Source organism: Phyllostomus hastatus, unplaced genomic scaffold (genome assembly GCF_019186645.2).
Source record: "Phyllostomus hastatus isolate PE091 unplaced genomic scaffold, TTU_PhHast_1.1 phas_scaffold_39, whole genome shotgun sequence".
NCBI lineage: Eukaryota > Metazoa > Chordata > Mammalia > Chiroptera > Phyllostomidae > Phyllostomus > Phyllostomus hastatus.
Window position 1 is genome coordinate 2,551,443 of NW_025334028.1, and position 17,170 is coordinate 2,568,612.

The 17,170-nt window shown below is 41.3% G+C and overlaps 1 protein-coding gene and 1 pseudogene across 1 annotated transcript; one reads left to right on the top strand and one right to left on the bottom strand.

Moving 5' to 3' along the window:
* Nucleotides 1-10,303: 10,303 nt before the first annotated feature.
* Nucleotides 10,304-11,880, top strand: LOC123806917 (annotated as a pseudogene).
* Nucleotides 11,881-13,696: 1,816 nt separating this feature from the next.
* Nucleotides 13,697-16,432, bottom strand: GJD4 (gap junction protein delta 4). Its single transcript, XM_045819960.1, has 2 exons — nt 16,369-16,432; nt 13,697-14,703 (listed from the first exon to the last, which is right to left on the bottom strand). Exons 1-2 carry the CDS (start codon nt 16,430-16,432, stop codon nt 13,697-13,699), a joined length of 1,071 nt encoding a protein of 356 aa, XP_045675916.1.
* Nucleotides 16,433-17,170: the final 738 nt, after the last annotated feature.

The following is a 17,170-nucleotide window of genomic DNA, read 5'->3' on the forward strand; positions in this document are numbered from 1 at the left end:
CTTCTGGACATTTATTGTTTTTAAATTGGTTGTTATCCTTCTTTTGGTTGTGTGAGGAAGCACAGCATTTTGACCTACACCTCCATCTTGGCTGAAACTCCTGAAGATCTTTCATAGTTACTTAAGGGGAGGGAAAAAATTTTAGACTGTATCTAAAAAGTATAAAGAAATGGAAAATCCTGTGGCTATCAATCTTCCTTTTTAAGATTTTAACCTGCTTCTTTGCATCTTTGGCACACTGCATAAATAAAAGATGGTTCATGGGTTTATATCCCTACTCCAGAGAGTTACTAGCTCACTACTGTCTAAGGTAGAGGCAGGGGCAATTTAAGGAATTGTAGTTGCTCTAACAGATAAACCCCAGTCTTAGTCACTTAATATAGTAGAAGTTTCATAAAGTACAAAGTGAGTGTTCCTAATTGGTGGGCAGCTTTCCTCTGGGTGGTGACTGAGGGATCCTTCTACCCTGTGGTGCCATCATCTCCCACCCACAAAAGCCAAGATTGCTGTGTCAACAAGTCCAGTGCTATCAGTCAGGCCTGGAGAGGGCACCAGCTTGTCTGGCACACTCTCCAGTGGAACTCAGTCCTGACTGCTCTGGAGGCTGTGATGTACCCAGAAAGAAGGAGGAAAAGTCTGGGTGACAGCTCACCAGCATTTGCCTCCGGCAGAAAACTATTTTCTGGGCACTTGTCCCATAGAGGTGTTTAGTAAACCCTTAATGACCAACACATTGGTCTCAGAGAAGGGAAAGCTAAAGCAAAGATGTTAGCTCAGGTCCTTGGATGCTGAGAGAAGAGAGGAGGTGACGAACCTGAAAATAATTGATTTAACTAAACTGAGACTAAAGTTCACATCTCTTATGCTTAGAGACTGTCCTCTTAAACATGATTGTTTTAAACAAGAAGGAGTCTTGGTTTCAGTGCGTGTGCACAGGCATCTGTGTTGGTTTTACCCTTTGGTCTTTGCACACTATGAAAAGCTCACTAGACATTGTCTAAGTCTAACTTTCCAGGAACTTTAATTCAGAAATCTTCCCAGGTTATGGTCCAGGTGGATCCTCAGGTGGTCCAGCAATGGCAGTCACCTAATGGTGGAATCTAAATGTTGAACCAACACTACTGCAGCTGGCTGCCTGCTGATATAAACATAAAAGAGAGATTATGAGGATCAATAAGATTATGCTCATGCTTTGCCAAGAAAAGTGTTATTTATAGGATTTTTGTTTTGTAGGATGTTGCAGTGTACTGTGAGAAGCTATTTTGAATTTCCTGAGTGTAAATTTGGTTTCTGGCAAGAAATTATGAGGATGGTGGTGCTTTGTAAATGAGGAGAGGGGACACCTGGGCTTCCCAAGCACAGACTTGCAGAGGATTTCCTGCAATGAAAATACTTCCCACCCATAACTTCAGCATCCTCCTTCCAGGGGCTGGCTTAGCTGCAGAGTCTGTAAATCCTGCCGCCTCTATTTTCATTGTGCTGTGGGATAAATATTTCCTAGAAATGAAACAGATGTCTCTCCCCCATTTGGAATGTATGTACACATATATGTATTTTTTCCTTCCTCCTGCCAATCACAGAACAAATCTTTCTTCCTGTGCTGTGACCCAAAGAGATATGTGAGTGGCAGGAAACAGAGCTGGAAGAAATGACTAAATTTTCTCATAAGCTGAACTCAGATGAAATGAGTTTTATGGAGAATTCAGGAAATTAAATGTCAAATGCAAAATATAAATGTTAGTAAGAAGGGTTTCCTTCCTCTCTGGACAGGTGGAGCAGGTGAGTAGAGGGCACATTTAAAACAGTGGGGGGCTGGACACTCTCTCTCTTTCAAGCATGCCCCTGTGTTTCCCCACCCACTCTTCATCCCCTAGGCAGTTAACTTTACCTTTTCCTTCCTAAGCTCTAAATTGACTCTGTAACCTGTTCCCTGAGTCCATGAATCCCAACTGGCTTATTTCTGCTACCTCCTACCTCTGTAACTTTCTAAATAAACTTTCTTTTATAATTTGAAAACTAAAATAAAATATTGGGTGATTGTAAAGAGTGTGTGCAACTGGCCATGACATTGCTATTCACTTCCTTGGCCATCTTAAAGTTGAAAGACTCTCCAGTTTATCATTCATGTATCACTGGGCAGTTCTCTCCCTCCAGCTCTACCTGCCCCTCCTCTGGTGGTGCTTCGGGGTCTTCATACAACCCATGTATGTGTTTCATCAATGCCTGAGAAATAGGATCTCAGTTCAGTGGAGCTACATTAATAAACTAGTATCACTGAGCATTGGCTCTGCACCTGGCATTTCATCTCTTCTGTTTCTTTCTATGAAGCTAATAATAATAATAATCAATTTATCACATGAGAAGCCAGAAAACTAGTGGGACAAGTTCTAGCACAAGGTATTGTTCCAGTGTTACTGTTGAAACAACTCTAATTCCTGTAAATTTTTGTTAGTGCTGGAGTGGGCATAGAAGGACTGCCTTAGTGAGTGGGCTTCCTGGGAAGTTCAGATGAAATAGTGGACATGGAAGACACCCTGTTTCCTGGGCCTTGAGATCATCCAGGCTTGACAGATCACTCTAAACAGGCCTCTCCAGTTATTTGTGAAGATAGGACATTTGCATGAGGAGGGAGATGTCTACAGACTTAGGAATGTGCCCAACCATCTTCCCCCATCCTTTCTCACCAGCAGATATATAATCTCTTGGAATATATTTTAGGATGCAATATTTATAAGCACCTGAATGTTAATTTATTTTTGGTGATACTTTTTGACCATTTCCAATCTCTTCTTTTCTTGCTTATATCTGCACAGAAAAATCAAGATTTCAGAACTCTCAGCAGCAGATCTAGGAATTATATTAGGTTACTTTGAATGACAGAGGGGGTGAAAAATGAGGGATAATGGAGAAATCATGGGCAATTTGGCCTTATGGCAAAGAGATAATTTAACATCCTCTTGGGGTTGAGATAGGGCCCCTTATTTCTTATTTTTATTTTTTCCCACAAGTGTCTAATCTTATCCCATTCCCTGGCTCTTTGTGTGATCAGACTGCAAAATGCAAAAATTTGGCTTGAGATATGGATTTGTATTGAATGATGGCTCCTAAGACACACTGTGGTAGAACCTGGTAGATGTTGCAAACACAGTGTGTGACTGCTCAGGAAACCACCTAATGGTACCAAGAAAGCACAAAGATCTCTTCATTTAAGATTCCTTCTTTTCAGTTGTATATTAAGCAGCTACAAATATTCCCTTTGGCTGTATTTGTCAAATGACGTATCTGTAAAGTTGTATGAGGTTTTCCTCCTTGGTTTAAGAAAGGATGTGTTATTTTATACTTCAGATTTGAATACAGAAAACAGAGCACTTGTGCAAGGTTAGATGATGAGATATAGTGAGAGTAAAGGATAGAAACTAGGCATAGTGTGCAAGAGAATAAAGTTAGTCACAACAGTAATAAAACTCCAGAAGATAGTGAAATAGGTTAAGACCAGGGAGGGGTGCTGTGTAGTATTTACAATTATATGGAACAACAGTTATTTACAATAATACTGGAATGACAATAATATGACAAAAAGTATATGATCTGAATAACAAGATTAGAAAGTATTCAACCAAGAGTAAGTAGTGTGATATTGGAATATAAATGAAGTGAAAGAAGGAAAATTAAAATACAATATGAAAGAGAGAACAAGGAAAACCAAACAATGCAATTAAACAAATAAAATGCAGAAAGAAGAGAATTTTAAAAAATACTAATAAAATAAAAGAAGTAAAAATAATGAAATAATAATAATAGTACAAATAATAGCATCTAAGTTCTATAGGATAGCAAATTGAAATTTGTCTGAGTTTCTCAGTTTTGGGGGTTACCCTTGTGTTCCCTCTTTGTATCTGTCTCTGGACCTTTCACAGTTCTAGGTCCTATCATCTCACTTGGGGGAAAAAAAAAGCTTCCTACTGACATTAAACCTGCCAGCCAGGCAAGTTGTGCTGGTCTTCCTGGATGCTGCAGCCTGAGGGTGGCTGGGCTTCGCTTTTCTCTGTTCCTATGGTTTTGTGAGAATGGGGGCCAGGTCTGGGCTGCAGTATTCACAGTTGTCCAACTTCCAGCCCAAGTCTTCTGAGTGCTGGGCAGCTCCCACTGTCCATATGTGCCAGGTTGGCACCTTTAGTCCACCACATTGTGTCACCTGTGAGGTCAACTGATTAGGAGCTACCTGCACACCTCCTCCTTTCTCTTTGCTGGCCTGAGTGCTGTGCACTCTCAAAGTCCCTTCCAGGCAGTTTAGTCCCCCTATTAAATTAAGTTTCTCTGTGGACTGCTAACTTTCTGAGCCCCTGCTGCCCTCCTCTGATCAGTCCATGTGGTGCCCCTCCTCCTCCCTCTTCATTGGCCTGGCTATAGTGAGGGACACCATTGTTGCACACCATTTTTTTTAGTGAGTTTCCCTTGGTTTGGGGCTGCCATTTTTAAAAAGTGCAGAGCCTTTCAGACAGCCCAACTCTCTGACCAGTCCTGAGACTCTCTGGGTCATAGTCAGTCACAGCCCAACTCTTCTCCCATCTCCAGGTGTCTCCCTGCTCCCAGATTTCTCTGGTACTGTTGAGCCAGTGACCAAAGTCCAAGCTGGGGAATATCCCCTGTTGTGTGTATCCTACTGCGTCATTATCCCCCCAGCAACTTCAAGCATCCAGGTCTCACCTAGGTGGGACTGGTTTCCTTGCTCTGGAAGAGGAGGAAGCTACAAAGTTAGAATTGCTGACCTAGCTCTCCTCCAAAACTCCTACAGAACCAGGGCCTTGGACCACTGCTGCACAGTGTCCCCAGGCACAGGGCCTGGTGACTTTCTTATCAGCCTACAAAATTTCCTTATGGTCCATTTTTTAATGTCTTCTGCAGTCTTTGATTTCTAAACTTCATATAAGCTGGGATTCAGTTTGCTGTTCACCCTGTTCCTCAGAAGATTGTCTAGGTGTCCCAGCTGGGTGCACAAGCAAGTGTGTTAAGCTCCCATCTGCCTCACCATCATCTTCCAACTGCTATGTTATACATTTTTTTATCACAGTAAAAATATAAACAAAACCAAAAATGCACATGAAAAACATCTCTATAATAAAACAAGCTCTTTACTGCTCCAGGAAGGTGCCATTCAATGCATTTTATCTGTTTTAGAATTTAATTTTTGCAACAACCCCTATAAAGCAGGCAGAATTCTTACTCTCATTTTATGGAGGAGGGAACTGAGGCAGACAGAGGCTTAGTCACTTGCCAAAGATCAGACATAAGCAGAGCAAGATCATGGGTCCAGAGTCTGCGATCTTAACCTATCTGTTTTCATGGTTTTCTCCAGCTTACTGGAGATTCTCTAAGTTAATCAGGTAAAAGTAATGTTCATTAAAAGATACTTTCCAGAATTATTAAATTGAGTTATAAGCTTCTTTTAGGTTCCCATTAAGTGTAGCCAAGAGAAGTTCTTGAAAGTAATACACAAAATTTTATCTCTTTCATGGGTTTGGCGTCTGACCCTTTGCTTAGATTTTTTCTTACAGAATTAGGGTAAGGTGTAGTAGTTAAGATATAAAATCGTCATTGCTATGTCAGGTAAGGAAAACCTCAGAGTATACTTTGTGGAAGTGCATCTCAATAATAGGGTCTTCTTTCAGGGTACCCAGAGAAAGGATAGATTTCTCTACTGTATAAATATTCTAAAATTCTAAACATGAGCAAAATTCTACCATTATGTAAGATAGTATCAGGTGCACATATTGACATATATTCAGGATCCCAACCAATCTGCTTCCTGGACAATACAACAGACCACCTGGTCTTGGAAAGCCACCCTCAGAGAAGGGCAATACAACTTTCAATTCAAGCTGATTTGATTTCAGTAAATTATTATTATTTGTTACTGTTGTTCAATTATAGTTGTCCCCATTTCCCTCCATTACTCTTCCTTGCCCTACTCACTCTCCACCTCCCACATTCAATCCTGGCCCCCCACACCCATTGTCTTTGTCCATGGGTCATTTATACATGTTCCTTGACTTGCCCCTTTACCTTCTTTCTCCCATTATTGCCTTCCCCTCTCCCCTCTATTTATTGTCAGTTTGTTTTATTTCCATGTTTTTGGTTCTATTTTGCTCACTTATTTGTTTTACTGATTAGGTTCCATTTATAGGTGAGATCATATGGTATTTTCCTTTTACTGCCTGGCTTATTTCACCTAGCATAACACTCTCTAGTTCCATCCATGCTGTCATGAAGGGTAGGAACTCCTTCTTTCTTTCTTCTGTGTACTGTTCCACTGTGTAAATGTACCACAGTTTTTTGATCCACTCATTTCCTGATGGGTACTTAGGCTGTTTCCAGCACTTGGCTATTGTAAATAGTACTACTATGAACATAGGGGTGCATAGGTTCTTTTGAATTGCATTTCATGATTCTTAGAGAACAGTCCTAGCAGTGGAATTGCCAGGTCAAAAGGCAGTTCCATTTTTAGTTATCTGAGGAAATTCCATACCGTTTTCTACAGTGGCTGCACCAGTCTTCATTCCCACCAAGAGTGTACATAAAAACAGACATGCAGAGTTCCAGCCAAGATGGAGGCACAGATAGAAGCCCTTCACTTCCTTGCACAACCAAAAGGAGGATAACAGCCAATCTAAAAACAATAAACAACCAGAAGTGCCAGAAAATCAAACTGCTTGCAACTCTGACAATGAAGGAAGTAAAGAGACATTCAACCAGGCTGGTAGGAAGGAGACGGGCAGCCGGGCAGGTGGAGGAGACTCATGGCAAGGAGGTGGACTGAGAGGGTGAGGCTGGCTGAGAGGTCCCACAGCATGGTGGAGGACACAGAGCTGGCTGAACAGGAAACTAAGACTCAAAGCTAGCTGTAAACTATGGCAGGATTTGCCATGGTGGGAGAAACTCCCAGTTTCACACAAGAGTTTGTTGGAAAGTGGGGCTAGAGCCAAGCAAGCAAGCTGCATTGTTTCCTCTCTGACCCCTTCCCCAAAGACAGTGTCACAACGCAGCAAAGGGGGTTGCCTTGCTCTGGAGAATACCTAACACCCTGGCCCCCTATAACATAACAGCTGTGGTGAGACAAGAAATATGGCCCAAATGAAAGAAAAGATCAAAACTCCAGAAAAAGAGCTAAGTGATGAGGAGATAGCCAATTTGTCTGATGCAGAGTTCAAAACACTGGTAATCAAGATACTCACAAAATTGATTGAGCTCAGTCTCAAATGAAGGCTACACAAAGTGAAATAAAGCAAAATATTCAGGGAACCAACAGTGAAGAGAAGGAAACCAGGGCTCCAATCAACAATTTGGAACAAATGGAAGAAATAAACATCCACCTGGAACAGAATGAAGAAACAAGAATTCAAAAAAATGAGGAGAGGCTTAGGAACCTCTGGGACAACCTTAAACAGTCCAATATCTGAATCATAGGGGTGCCAGAAGGAGAAGAACTAGAGCAGGAAGTTGAAAACTTATTTGAACAAATAATGAAGGAAAACTTCCCCAATCTGGTGAAGGAAATAGACTTCCAGTAAGTCCAGGAAGCGCAGAGAGTTCCAAAGCAATTGGACCCAAAGAGGAACACAGCAAGGCACATCATCATTAAGTTACCCAATATTAAAGATAAAGAAAGAATCTTAAAAGCAGCAAGAGGAAAAGAAAGAGTTACCTACAAAGGAGTACCCATAATGCCATCAGCTGATTTCTCAAAAGAAACCTTGCAGGCAAGAAGGGACTAGAAAGAAGTATTTGAAGTCATGAAAGGCAAGGACCCATATCCAAGATTACTCCATGCAGCAAAGCTATCATTTAGGATGGATGGACAGATGAAGTGCTTCCCAGTTAAGGTCAAGTTCAAGGAGTTCATCATTACCAAGCCCTTATTATATGAAATGTTAAAGGGACTTAACTAAGAAATAGAAGATCATAAAAAACTATGAATAGTAAAATGACAACAGACTCACAACTATCAACAACTGAACCTAAAAAAAAGAAAAACAATGAAAACAAAAAGTAAGCAAACAACTAGAATAGGAACAGAATCAGAGAAATGGAGACCACATGGAGGGTTTTTAGTAGGGAAGAAAGGGAAGGGAAGAATGGGGGGAGGTTATAGGGAATAAGAAGTGTAATTGGTAAGCATAAAATAGATGGGGAGAGGTTAAAAATGGTATAGGAAACAGAGAAGCCAAAGAAGTTATATGTATGACCCATGTACATGAACTAAAGGTGGGAGGAATGCTGGAGGGTGATGGATTGCAGGACAGAGGGGGGATAAAGGAAAGAGAAAATTGGGACAACTGTAATATCAACATCAATAAAATATACTTGAAAAATGATCTTTAAAGATTTCAAAACCTAAATTACAAAACTAGGTGTCCTATGTTACAGCAAAGAGTGGATGAGGGTCTCCTCTATCTGCATGTTCCAACGATGCATTCCCACTCATACTAATATAGCCAGTCAGGTTCCAGGACACTGTAAGCTTGCACTTCACAGGGTGGGGTCACATCAGGTGAGCCTAGTGTCTGTCTGTCCACTAAGCCCTCTGCCTTCACTCAATAGAGCATGAAGTCAACAAATTGTCTTCAACCCCTCCTGCTCTCCAGGGGTCCCTATCCCTCTTCCATGACAGTCCTTCCCAGGACACATGGGCCTCTCTTGTTCTTCCCATATTCATCTCATCAAAACATGTGCTGAGCCCTGGTTGGGTAGTTCAGTTGGTTGCAGCATTGCCCTGTACATCAAAAGGTTACATGCTCGATCCCCAATCAGGGCACATACCTAAGGTTGTGGGTTCATTCCCAGCTGGGGTGCATATGGGAGGCAACCAATCAATGTTGCTCTCTCCTTCCCTTCCTTTCTCTTCTAGGAAAAACAACAACAACAAAACCCTATGCTGAAGCAGATAGTAGGATGGAAAGACCTAAAGAATTGACCCTATTAGGGTAAAATGACTAATAGTTGCATACTTCATTGATGGATTCCTAAACTTGTAGAGTAATAAGGAACCATTCAGTCTGGGTACCTTGTCACTCAAAGAAGAAAACAGGACCAGGGGAATGAAGTTGCCTGTTAAGTAATGGTTGACATAGGATAAAAAAACAGAATCCTACCTTTGACTCCTTATCTCTCCTCTTCCTTCTTAGCACCCATTGTTCTGAATAGTATGTACATTTTTCCATGAATCAAACTAAAATCTCTGAGTCTCTGATGGTGGGATTGTGGACATCAGCAGAGAGGCCACAGCAGCCCTTTGCTGTGCCACCCAAATAAAGTCACACTTATTTATAAACCCAAACCTCAGCATGGACTCCAGCAGGAGAAGGGCACAGACATGCTCTGTCCAGATCTCACTCAGACCCTGGCTGAGAAAGAAGTCCAACTCAGCATTTTCCACCTTCTTCTCCCAGCTATTATTCAGTCACCCTAACTGAGTGCACACCACCAATATTGAGTTGATTTCAGCACTCAACATTATCAATACTAGTACTGGGGTGTTTGAAGGGCCTGTGGATCTTACTTTTAAAATAGCAATGAAGCTCTTTGTAGCATCTACTGCAAAGATGAAGACCATTCTCAGCAATCAGACTGTTGACATCCTTCTGAAGGGATACAGTTGTTGTGAAGGGCCCCCCAGAGGCACCCTACAGAGGGACTTTAATGACATCAATGTAGAACCCAGTCTCCTTTGAGACAAAAAGAAGAAGCTCTAAGTTGAAAATTGGTGGGGAAATAGAAAGGAACTGGCCACTGTTCACATTATCTGCAGTCCTGTACAGAACATTATCAAGGGTGTTACATTAGGCTTCTGTTATAAAAATGGTTCTCTTGAAATCAGAAATTTTGAGGAGGAAAAAATCCACAGGGTTCAGATGAGTTCAGGCATTGCTTGTTCAGTGTCTCGAGTTCAGAAAGACGAGTTCTTGAAGGAAACAACATTGAAAATGTATCAAATTCAGCTGCTTTGATTCAGTAAGCCACAACAGTTAAAAACAAGAATATCAGAAAAATTTTGGATAATATCTGTTTCTGAAAAAGGAACAGTTGAGTAGGCTGATAAGATCTAAGTTGTCCAGCTATAGAAATGGCAAGATGTCAGATGATTCCTCAGACTTATCTGTGATATTTTAAAGATGTGACACACAGTCTTTGTGCTGATCAGTGTTGGGTGTTTTCAGAGCAACCAAACCACAGCACGTCCACCTCGCACTGTCTGCTGTGAATAGACTAACCCAGTTGTGCAGCTATCTCCCTCTGTCTCATAACCATGTCCACCAATGAGAATGTTAACTCACCAGTTGCCCACCTTAACAGATGTAAGAACAAGGGGAAAGACAGTACAGAAATGAAGCGTCATCAAATAAAAGTTAATGTAGAGCTGAGAAAAGCTAAGGAGGATGAACAGATGCTGAAAAGAAGAAATGTAAGCTCATTTCCTGATGATGCTACTTCTCCACTGTAGGAAAGCCACAACAACCAGAGCACTATAAATTGGTCTGTTGAAGACATTATCAAAGGCATAATAGCAACAATTTGGAAAGCCAGCTTCAAGCTACTCCGGCTGCAAGGAAATGGCTTTCTAGGGAAAAACTGCCACCAATAGACAGCATATTACAGGCTGGTTTGATTCCAAAATTTGTGTCCTTCTTGGACAGAACTGATTGTAGTCCCATTCAGTTTGAATCTGCCTGGGCCTTCACTAACACTTTTTTCTGGGACATCAGAACAAGCCAAGATTGTAGTAGATGGAGGTGCTATCCCAACATTCATTTCTGTGTTGACATCTTCCCATGCTCACATCAATGAACAAGCTCTATGGGCTCTGGGAAACATCACAGGTGATGGTTCAGCTTTCCGAGACTTGGTTATCAAGTACGGTGCAGTTGATCCACTGTTGGCTCTTCTTGCAGTTCCTGATATGTCATCTTTAGCATGTGGTTACTTACATAATCTTACCTGGACACTCAAACCTTTGTTGCAACAAGAATCCTGCACCCCCATTAGATGCTGTTGAGCAGATTCTTCCTACTTTAGTTCATCTCCTACATCATGATGACCCAGAAGGATTAGCAGATATCTGCTGGGCCATCTCCTACCTTACTGATGGTCCAAATGAGTGGATTGAAATGGTTGTGAAAACTGGAGTTGTGCCCCAGTTTGTGAAGATCCTGGGAGCTACTGAATTGCCAATTGTGACTCCTGCACTAAGAGCCATAGGAAATATTGTCACTGGAACAGATGAACAGACTTAGGTTGTAATAAATGCGGGAGCATTTGCCATGTTTCCCAGCCTGTTAATGAACTCTAAGACTAATATTCCGAAGGAAGCTACATGGGCAATGTCAAACATTACAGCTGGCTGCCAAGATGAGGTACAACAAGTTATGAATCATGGATTAGTCCCATTCCTCATTGTTCTTCTCTTATGGCAGACTTTAAGACACAAAAGGAAGCTGTATAGGCTGTAACCACCTATACAAGTGGTGGAACAGTTGAACAGATTATATACCTTGTTCACTATGGTATAATAGAACCATTGGTGAACCTCTTAACTGTAAAAGATACCAAAATTATTCTGGTTATTCTAGATGCCATTTCAAATATCTTCCAGGCTGTTAAGAAACTAGGTGAAACTGAGAAACTTGGCATAATGATTGAGGAATGTGGAGGTTTAGACAAAATTGAAGCTCTACAAAACTATGAAAATGAATCTGTATACAAAGTTTCATTAAACTTGATTATTTCCCTGTAGAGGAAGAGGAAGATCAAAATGTGCCAGAAACTACCTCTGGCAGCTGTATGTTCCAAGTTCAGGATAGTACTTCTGGGACCTTTAACTTTTAGATTATACAGCTGAAGCATAAAATGTTGTTGTTTTGTACTATGTTTGCTGTAAGTTTGTCTTACCATTTCTCTACTTAGAGCTCTTTTTAAATGTGGTTGTTGTTGCAGCACTTTTTACAATGAAACTATACTTGAACATTTCGAAACTATATATACTGTATGAAACTTCTCCTTTCAATGAGTTTCTTATTTCTATGTAGAATTTTCTATCTTACAGTGTCTTGTAAGCAGAGATTAAATTTCACCCCAAAAAAGATGCAATAAAAGCCATGAATTGATTTGGGAAAACAAATAGTAATGAAGCCCTAGAGAATTCTTATATTTTTCCAACCTTAGAATTGTATGTGGCAGGAGTCAAAAACCAGATTTGCCCCTGAATGGTTTAGGAATATTAGACTCAAAAATCACATTTATTTGCTATGTGCAGACATTGACCTAAGTATTAAAGAAAGACGTCTGAGTCATGGCTTACAGGTTTCAATGAATGAGGAGCAAGAGAGAAAGAAATTGATTTACTGCATGTTAAATATAAGCACATTCATTCAAATATCTTTATGCCAAAACAATTGTGGATTTTTTTTAAGTTTTAATCAATTGTTTTGACATCCTGTAGATACATCAAGTAGGATGTTATTCTCCATTCTGGCAGATATTTCATTGTCAAAATCTTCTTTAGAACAGTTAAAAGTGTCCATTGGTTCCATGAGTATATTTGTTCACCTTTTTAATTATTTGAATGGGTGAGGGAAATTCTCTTTCTCGGACACTTTGTGTTTGTAGACGAGAGGATATTCATCAATTCCAGATGGCTCTTCTCTTGCTGCAGGTGAGCAGGTATGTCCTGATCCACAGTGGCTCTTCCTGCTGCACTGTGTCCTCCTATCCAGCACTAAAAGGCAGCATTAAAGTTCTAACAGGTCTTGCAAAGCAGGACAATTCAAATAAGTGCAGCCAGGACCTGTGGAAGCCTATTTCCAGGAGAGTGGCAGCTCTTTCCATTGCACACACAGAAAGCAGGAGCTCAGACTGTGAAACCACAGAATTCCTGGAGTTTCTCCTCTCCACTGGAGTATGAGGTCTCTCAGGGCAACCTGAACTGTACAACTCTCTCAAGGACACAGGCAAAACCCAGACTGGAAAGCATTGGATAGCTCTAGGGCCACTCACTTCCCTTTCCTCAGTGAAGACAACTACTCAGAGACACACTCAGAAACAACAAACAAGTCAGGGTCCACCCATAGCCTATGCAACTTCCACCTGAATGCAATAACCATCAAAGATGCCCAAAAGGCCCCAATTGTTTACCAGTCATATTTTCTGCATTTGTCATTTCTCCCATAACACAATGAAGTATGTAGTGGGATATCACTATCAGCATTAATTTTATTAAAGGGGGTTGGAAAAGTTAAACTAATGTCTCCCTACTGACTCTATTGATTACATGCATAAGATACCTGTTTTATCAAAGCAGAAAAAAAAAAAAAAAAACAAGCAAAACGAACCCTCATAATAATTCACCAGAAAACATTAGAACAGTAATGAGCTCTACTAATGTAAGGTACATGCTTTACATAAAGCACATACCACGGTAAAGAATAAGACAATAGACCAATCAAGAGCATACGATGATAGTAGTAACCTGATCCTCGTCAATTAATCATTGTAGCTTTCAGTCTGAAGCCATTTGTGGCAGGCAAGATGGCCTTCTTGACTGTCGATATTCTCCAGGAACTTTAAGGTTTCCCATGTGCCAAAGTAATGCTGCACATTCGGGTCTGCATCTTCTCTCAGTCACTGCACTGCCCAGCTGACCTCTTCACACCCACTCAGACCTTCTGGTCTCCAGGAGAGGGGCCCTTCCAGAGCCAGCCCGGAGGGCGGGGGGTTGCTGCGGAATGGATGGGCGGGGCCGGGCCAGCAGGCTGAGGAGCATTAAGGGATCTTCACTTTGGGGCTTCTGAGGGGCTTCTGTGCGGGGTCTGACCCCAGGCTCTGTGCAAGCCCTGGGCAGCTTGTCGTTAGCTAAGGATAACCCCTCAGTCTCATCCTCATCTGGAAGCTCCACCCGCCCTGACACAGCGGACTGACTACCGGGGCTGTGGGCATCGTGCCCTCGGGTCCACTGGCCAGGGTGCTCAAGAGCCGCACTCTCTTCCCCGGATCCCCGGCGGCCCCCAGCTGTGCCCCGCCACCTGCGCGTTCTTCGGCGCAGACTGCAGAGCAGGTCAGTCACGCTGAGCAGCACCGAGAGAGCGCTGAGTGCCCAGAGGAAGAGCATCAGGGTGGACTTCTCCGTGGGCCGAGAGACGTAGCAGTCCACCGTGCCAGAGCAGGAAACATGGGTGCAGGAGAATCTATTGGGGACCGAGAATCCGAAGAGGAGGTAATGCAAGGCCCCGAAAGCTATTTCTGCCAAAGTCCGCAGACAGAGCTGCACAATATAGCCCGAGGAGAAATCTGGCACCACCAGGCTGCGCCCCTCCCTGCAGGGCAGCGAGCAGCGCCGATCCTCGGGGCTCAGGTCAGCGGGATTCTGGTTCCCGGGACTGCCACCTGGCCTGCAGGGGCCCCAGACAGCGAGCTCGGATACTTTGTGCAGGACGTAAATACCGAAAACCGCAGAAGGGAGGAGGGCAGACGCGCTTTGGACTAGCCAGAAGCGCAGGTGGGACACGGGAGAGAAGATGTCATAACAGACATTGGCACACCCTGGCTGCAGGGTGTTGCACACAAACCTCTCCTGCTCATCCTGGTAGACAGGGGACCCCGCCACAATGATGACCACCATCCTCAGCAGGATCATGAAGATAAGCCAGATCTTCCCTGAAAAAGAGGAGGTAGGGTGAGCACCACCATGCTTTCTCCTAACAATAATGTTTAAGTGTGTACTGGGACTGAGAGTGAAATGTGAAATACACACACATGTATTTCAGTCACAGCAACAGTATCAGCGAGTTAGCACATGTGACAAATACTTATGGAGCACTTATGTGTCAGACACTGTTTGAACTACTTGTTTATAAAATCCTTTTGAGAATAATAGATTTTAAAGAAGCATAAATACTAAGAATATTTGACTCCACTAGTTCAAACTTTTGTTAATATCTCCTGGACTGAAAGATTTAGAATGAAAGTTTAGGAGATTAAGCTTCTTAAAGAATGTTAATGCATTCTTGTTACTGTGTATAACAACTATATAATACAACTGTTAATCTCAGTTAATTTTTTATTTATGATAATGGTTTGAAAGAACATCTTGTAATAGCAGGGCTTATATTTAAATTGCTCTATGACTTTTGAATCAAATGTCTCTATGAACATTCAATTTTTCAGATTTTTCAGTAATTCAGAATTCCTTTTCCCTTATTTCAATTTTATGAATCAATGAACTTTGTCTTTTTCAACTTATCATGAATACATATGGCCAAGCTGGGGACTCAAAATAACTTCAAAAGTCTTCTTTTCATATCATGAGTCAACTATTTTGGAACATGTTTAAGACTTGGACAAAATAATTTGTAAATATTTTGTTTTGTGATAAGATAGAGAAAACATCACCTGAGAGCAGAAAAACAAAACTCTATTAAAATGAAGGCAATTAAAGAATATTATTATGTGATGAGATTGACTCAAACTTTTAAAGACCAAGATGATTTTGTTTAAGTTCTACAAAATAATGAATAAGAAAAACATCAATGATTAGTTCTTGTCTCAGTTTCTTTTCCTAGGACACCCATACTTCTCTAAAAAATTGCCTTACCTGCACTAAACTCAGAAATCCTTATCACTTTCTTTGTTAAAAAAATAACTAAACTAAAATGGGATTTGGCTTAAAGCACAAGAGAAATTGATAATCTTTACAAATTAAGCTTCGAGATTAAACTCTAAAAAAATGAACAAGAAGAAAGTATAATTGAGGCATTAATTTCTCTTTCACTTTTACTGTATTGCTTCTTTTTATGGTAAGGCAACCAGAAAAGAGTTACACAAAAACATTCCTTCCACCTGCTTCATTCTTCAGACTCAGCACCAGAATGTCAGCAAGAAGAGGCCCAAGGAGAGAAGCAACACTCACATCCAGACTTCCTTAAATGATTGTTGGAACTATGGTACAGTCAGAAGCTTGAATCCATAGTCCTCTTTGCTCCAGTAGTTCATAGGCCTTTGTCTTGGGGCTAGACAAGACAAACCAATTTAAAAAAAAAAAAAGAAAAAACAAACAGCCTGGCTGGTGTGGCTCAGTGGATTGAGTGCTAACCTGTGAACCAAAGGGTCACTGGTTTGATTCTCAGTGTACAACACATGCCTGGGTTGTGGGCTAATTCCCCAGTAGAGGGTGAGAGAGGCAACCACACGTTCATGTATTTCTCTCTCTTTTTCTCCCACCCTTCCCCTCTCTATAAATATCTAAAATCTTTAAACAAAACAAAACAAAACAAAACAAAACAAAAACAAAATAAAAGCTTTGGGGGTATTTCTTGTACTCACCCACAATGGTCACATTGCAGTTTAACGTGATAATGAGGAACCCTAGCAAGTCCCAATGGTCCATGCTTCCAAAATGTCATAGACTCAAGGCTGCTGGGATATCAAAAGCCTGTGATCTCCAAGGAGGTGGTAAATCTTTGCAGAAATAAATGTATGTTAGCTATAAGAGGCTTAAAAAATGAGAGCTGGAAATATAAAAGGAAAGAATTGAGCCCAGGAGCAAGAGGTCAGTTTTTGTCTCCAAATTGAGATGCCCCCAAGCTGTTCACCTCTAAGGCAGAGTTCCTGACAACTGCAGTGACCAGAAGACAGCAGGAGTCATTTCTCATTGTGGGCTATTCTTACCCTCCTGGGACATTCCAGGTTCCTGGCAGTGCTCACATGTCTCAGCCAGGAGAGACAGAGGCTTCAAGATATATAATAGAAGTGATTATATTTAGCACAAGAAAGAACAGTTTTGTTAACTAGCCAAGTAAATTCTTTATGAAATAAAAGTGTTTTCTCCTTGAAAACAATTCCATACCACTTCACTTGTTAAAGAAACACTAAAATGTTCAAATTCTGTCTTCTCTATGAAGTATGACTCATTATAACCCGAAAGGCTCTTGTCCTCAAGATAGGGGACTCAAGAGTTAGAAAATTTTATTTTAAGGTAAATAGTTATAAGCCTAGTAAGTAATGCATATGTTAAAGCTATTTCAGGAACTGCAGATAAGGCCCACCACTCCCTGGAGAGACAGCCAACCTCCTGGGACAGCTAAAAATTACTGCCTGGGGGACAATTGGAGGCATCCAGTCCATC

Coding starts and splice junctions, on each gene's coding strand:
- GJD4 (XM_045819960.1), bottom strand. CDS start 16,432: ATGGACCATTGGGACTTGCTAGGGTTCCTCATTATCACGTTAAACTGC. Junction 14,704..16,368: donor CTGCAATGTGACCATTGTGG/GTGAGTACAAGA, acceptor CCTCTTTTTCAG/GGAAGATCTGGCTTATCTTC.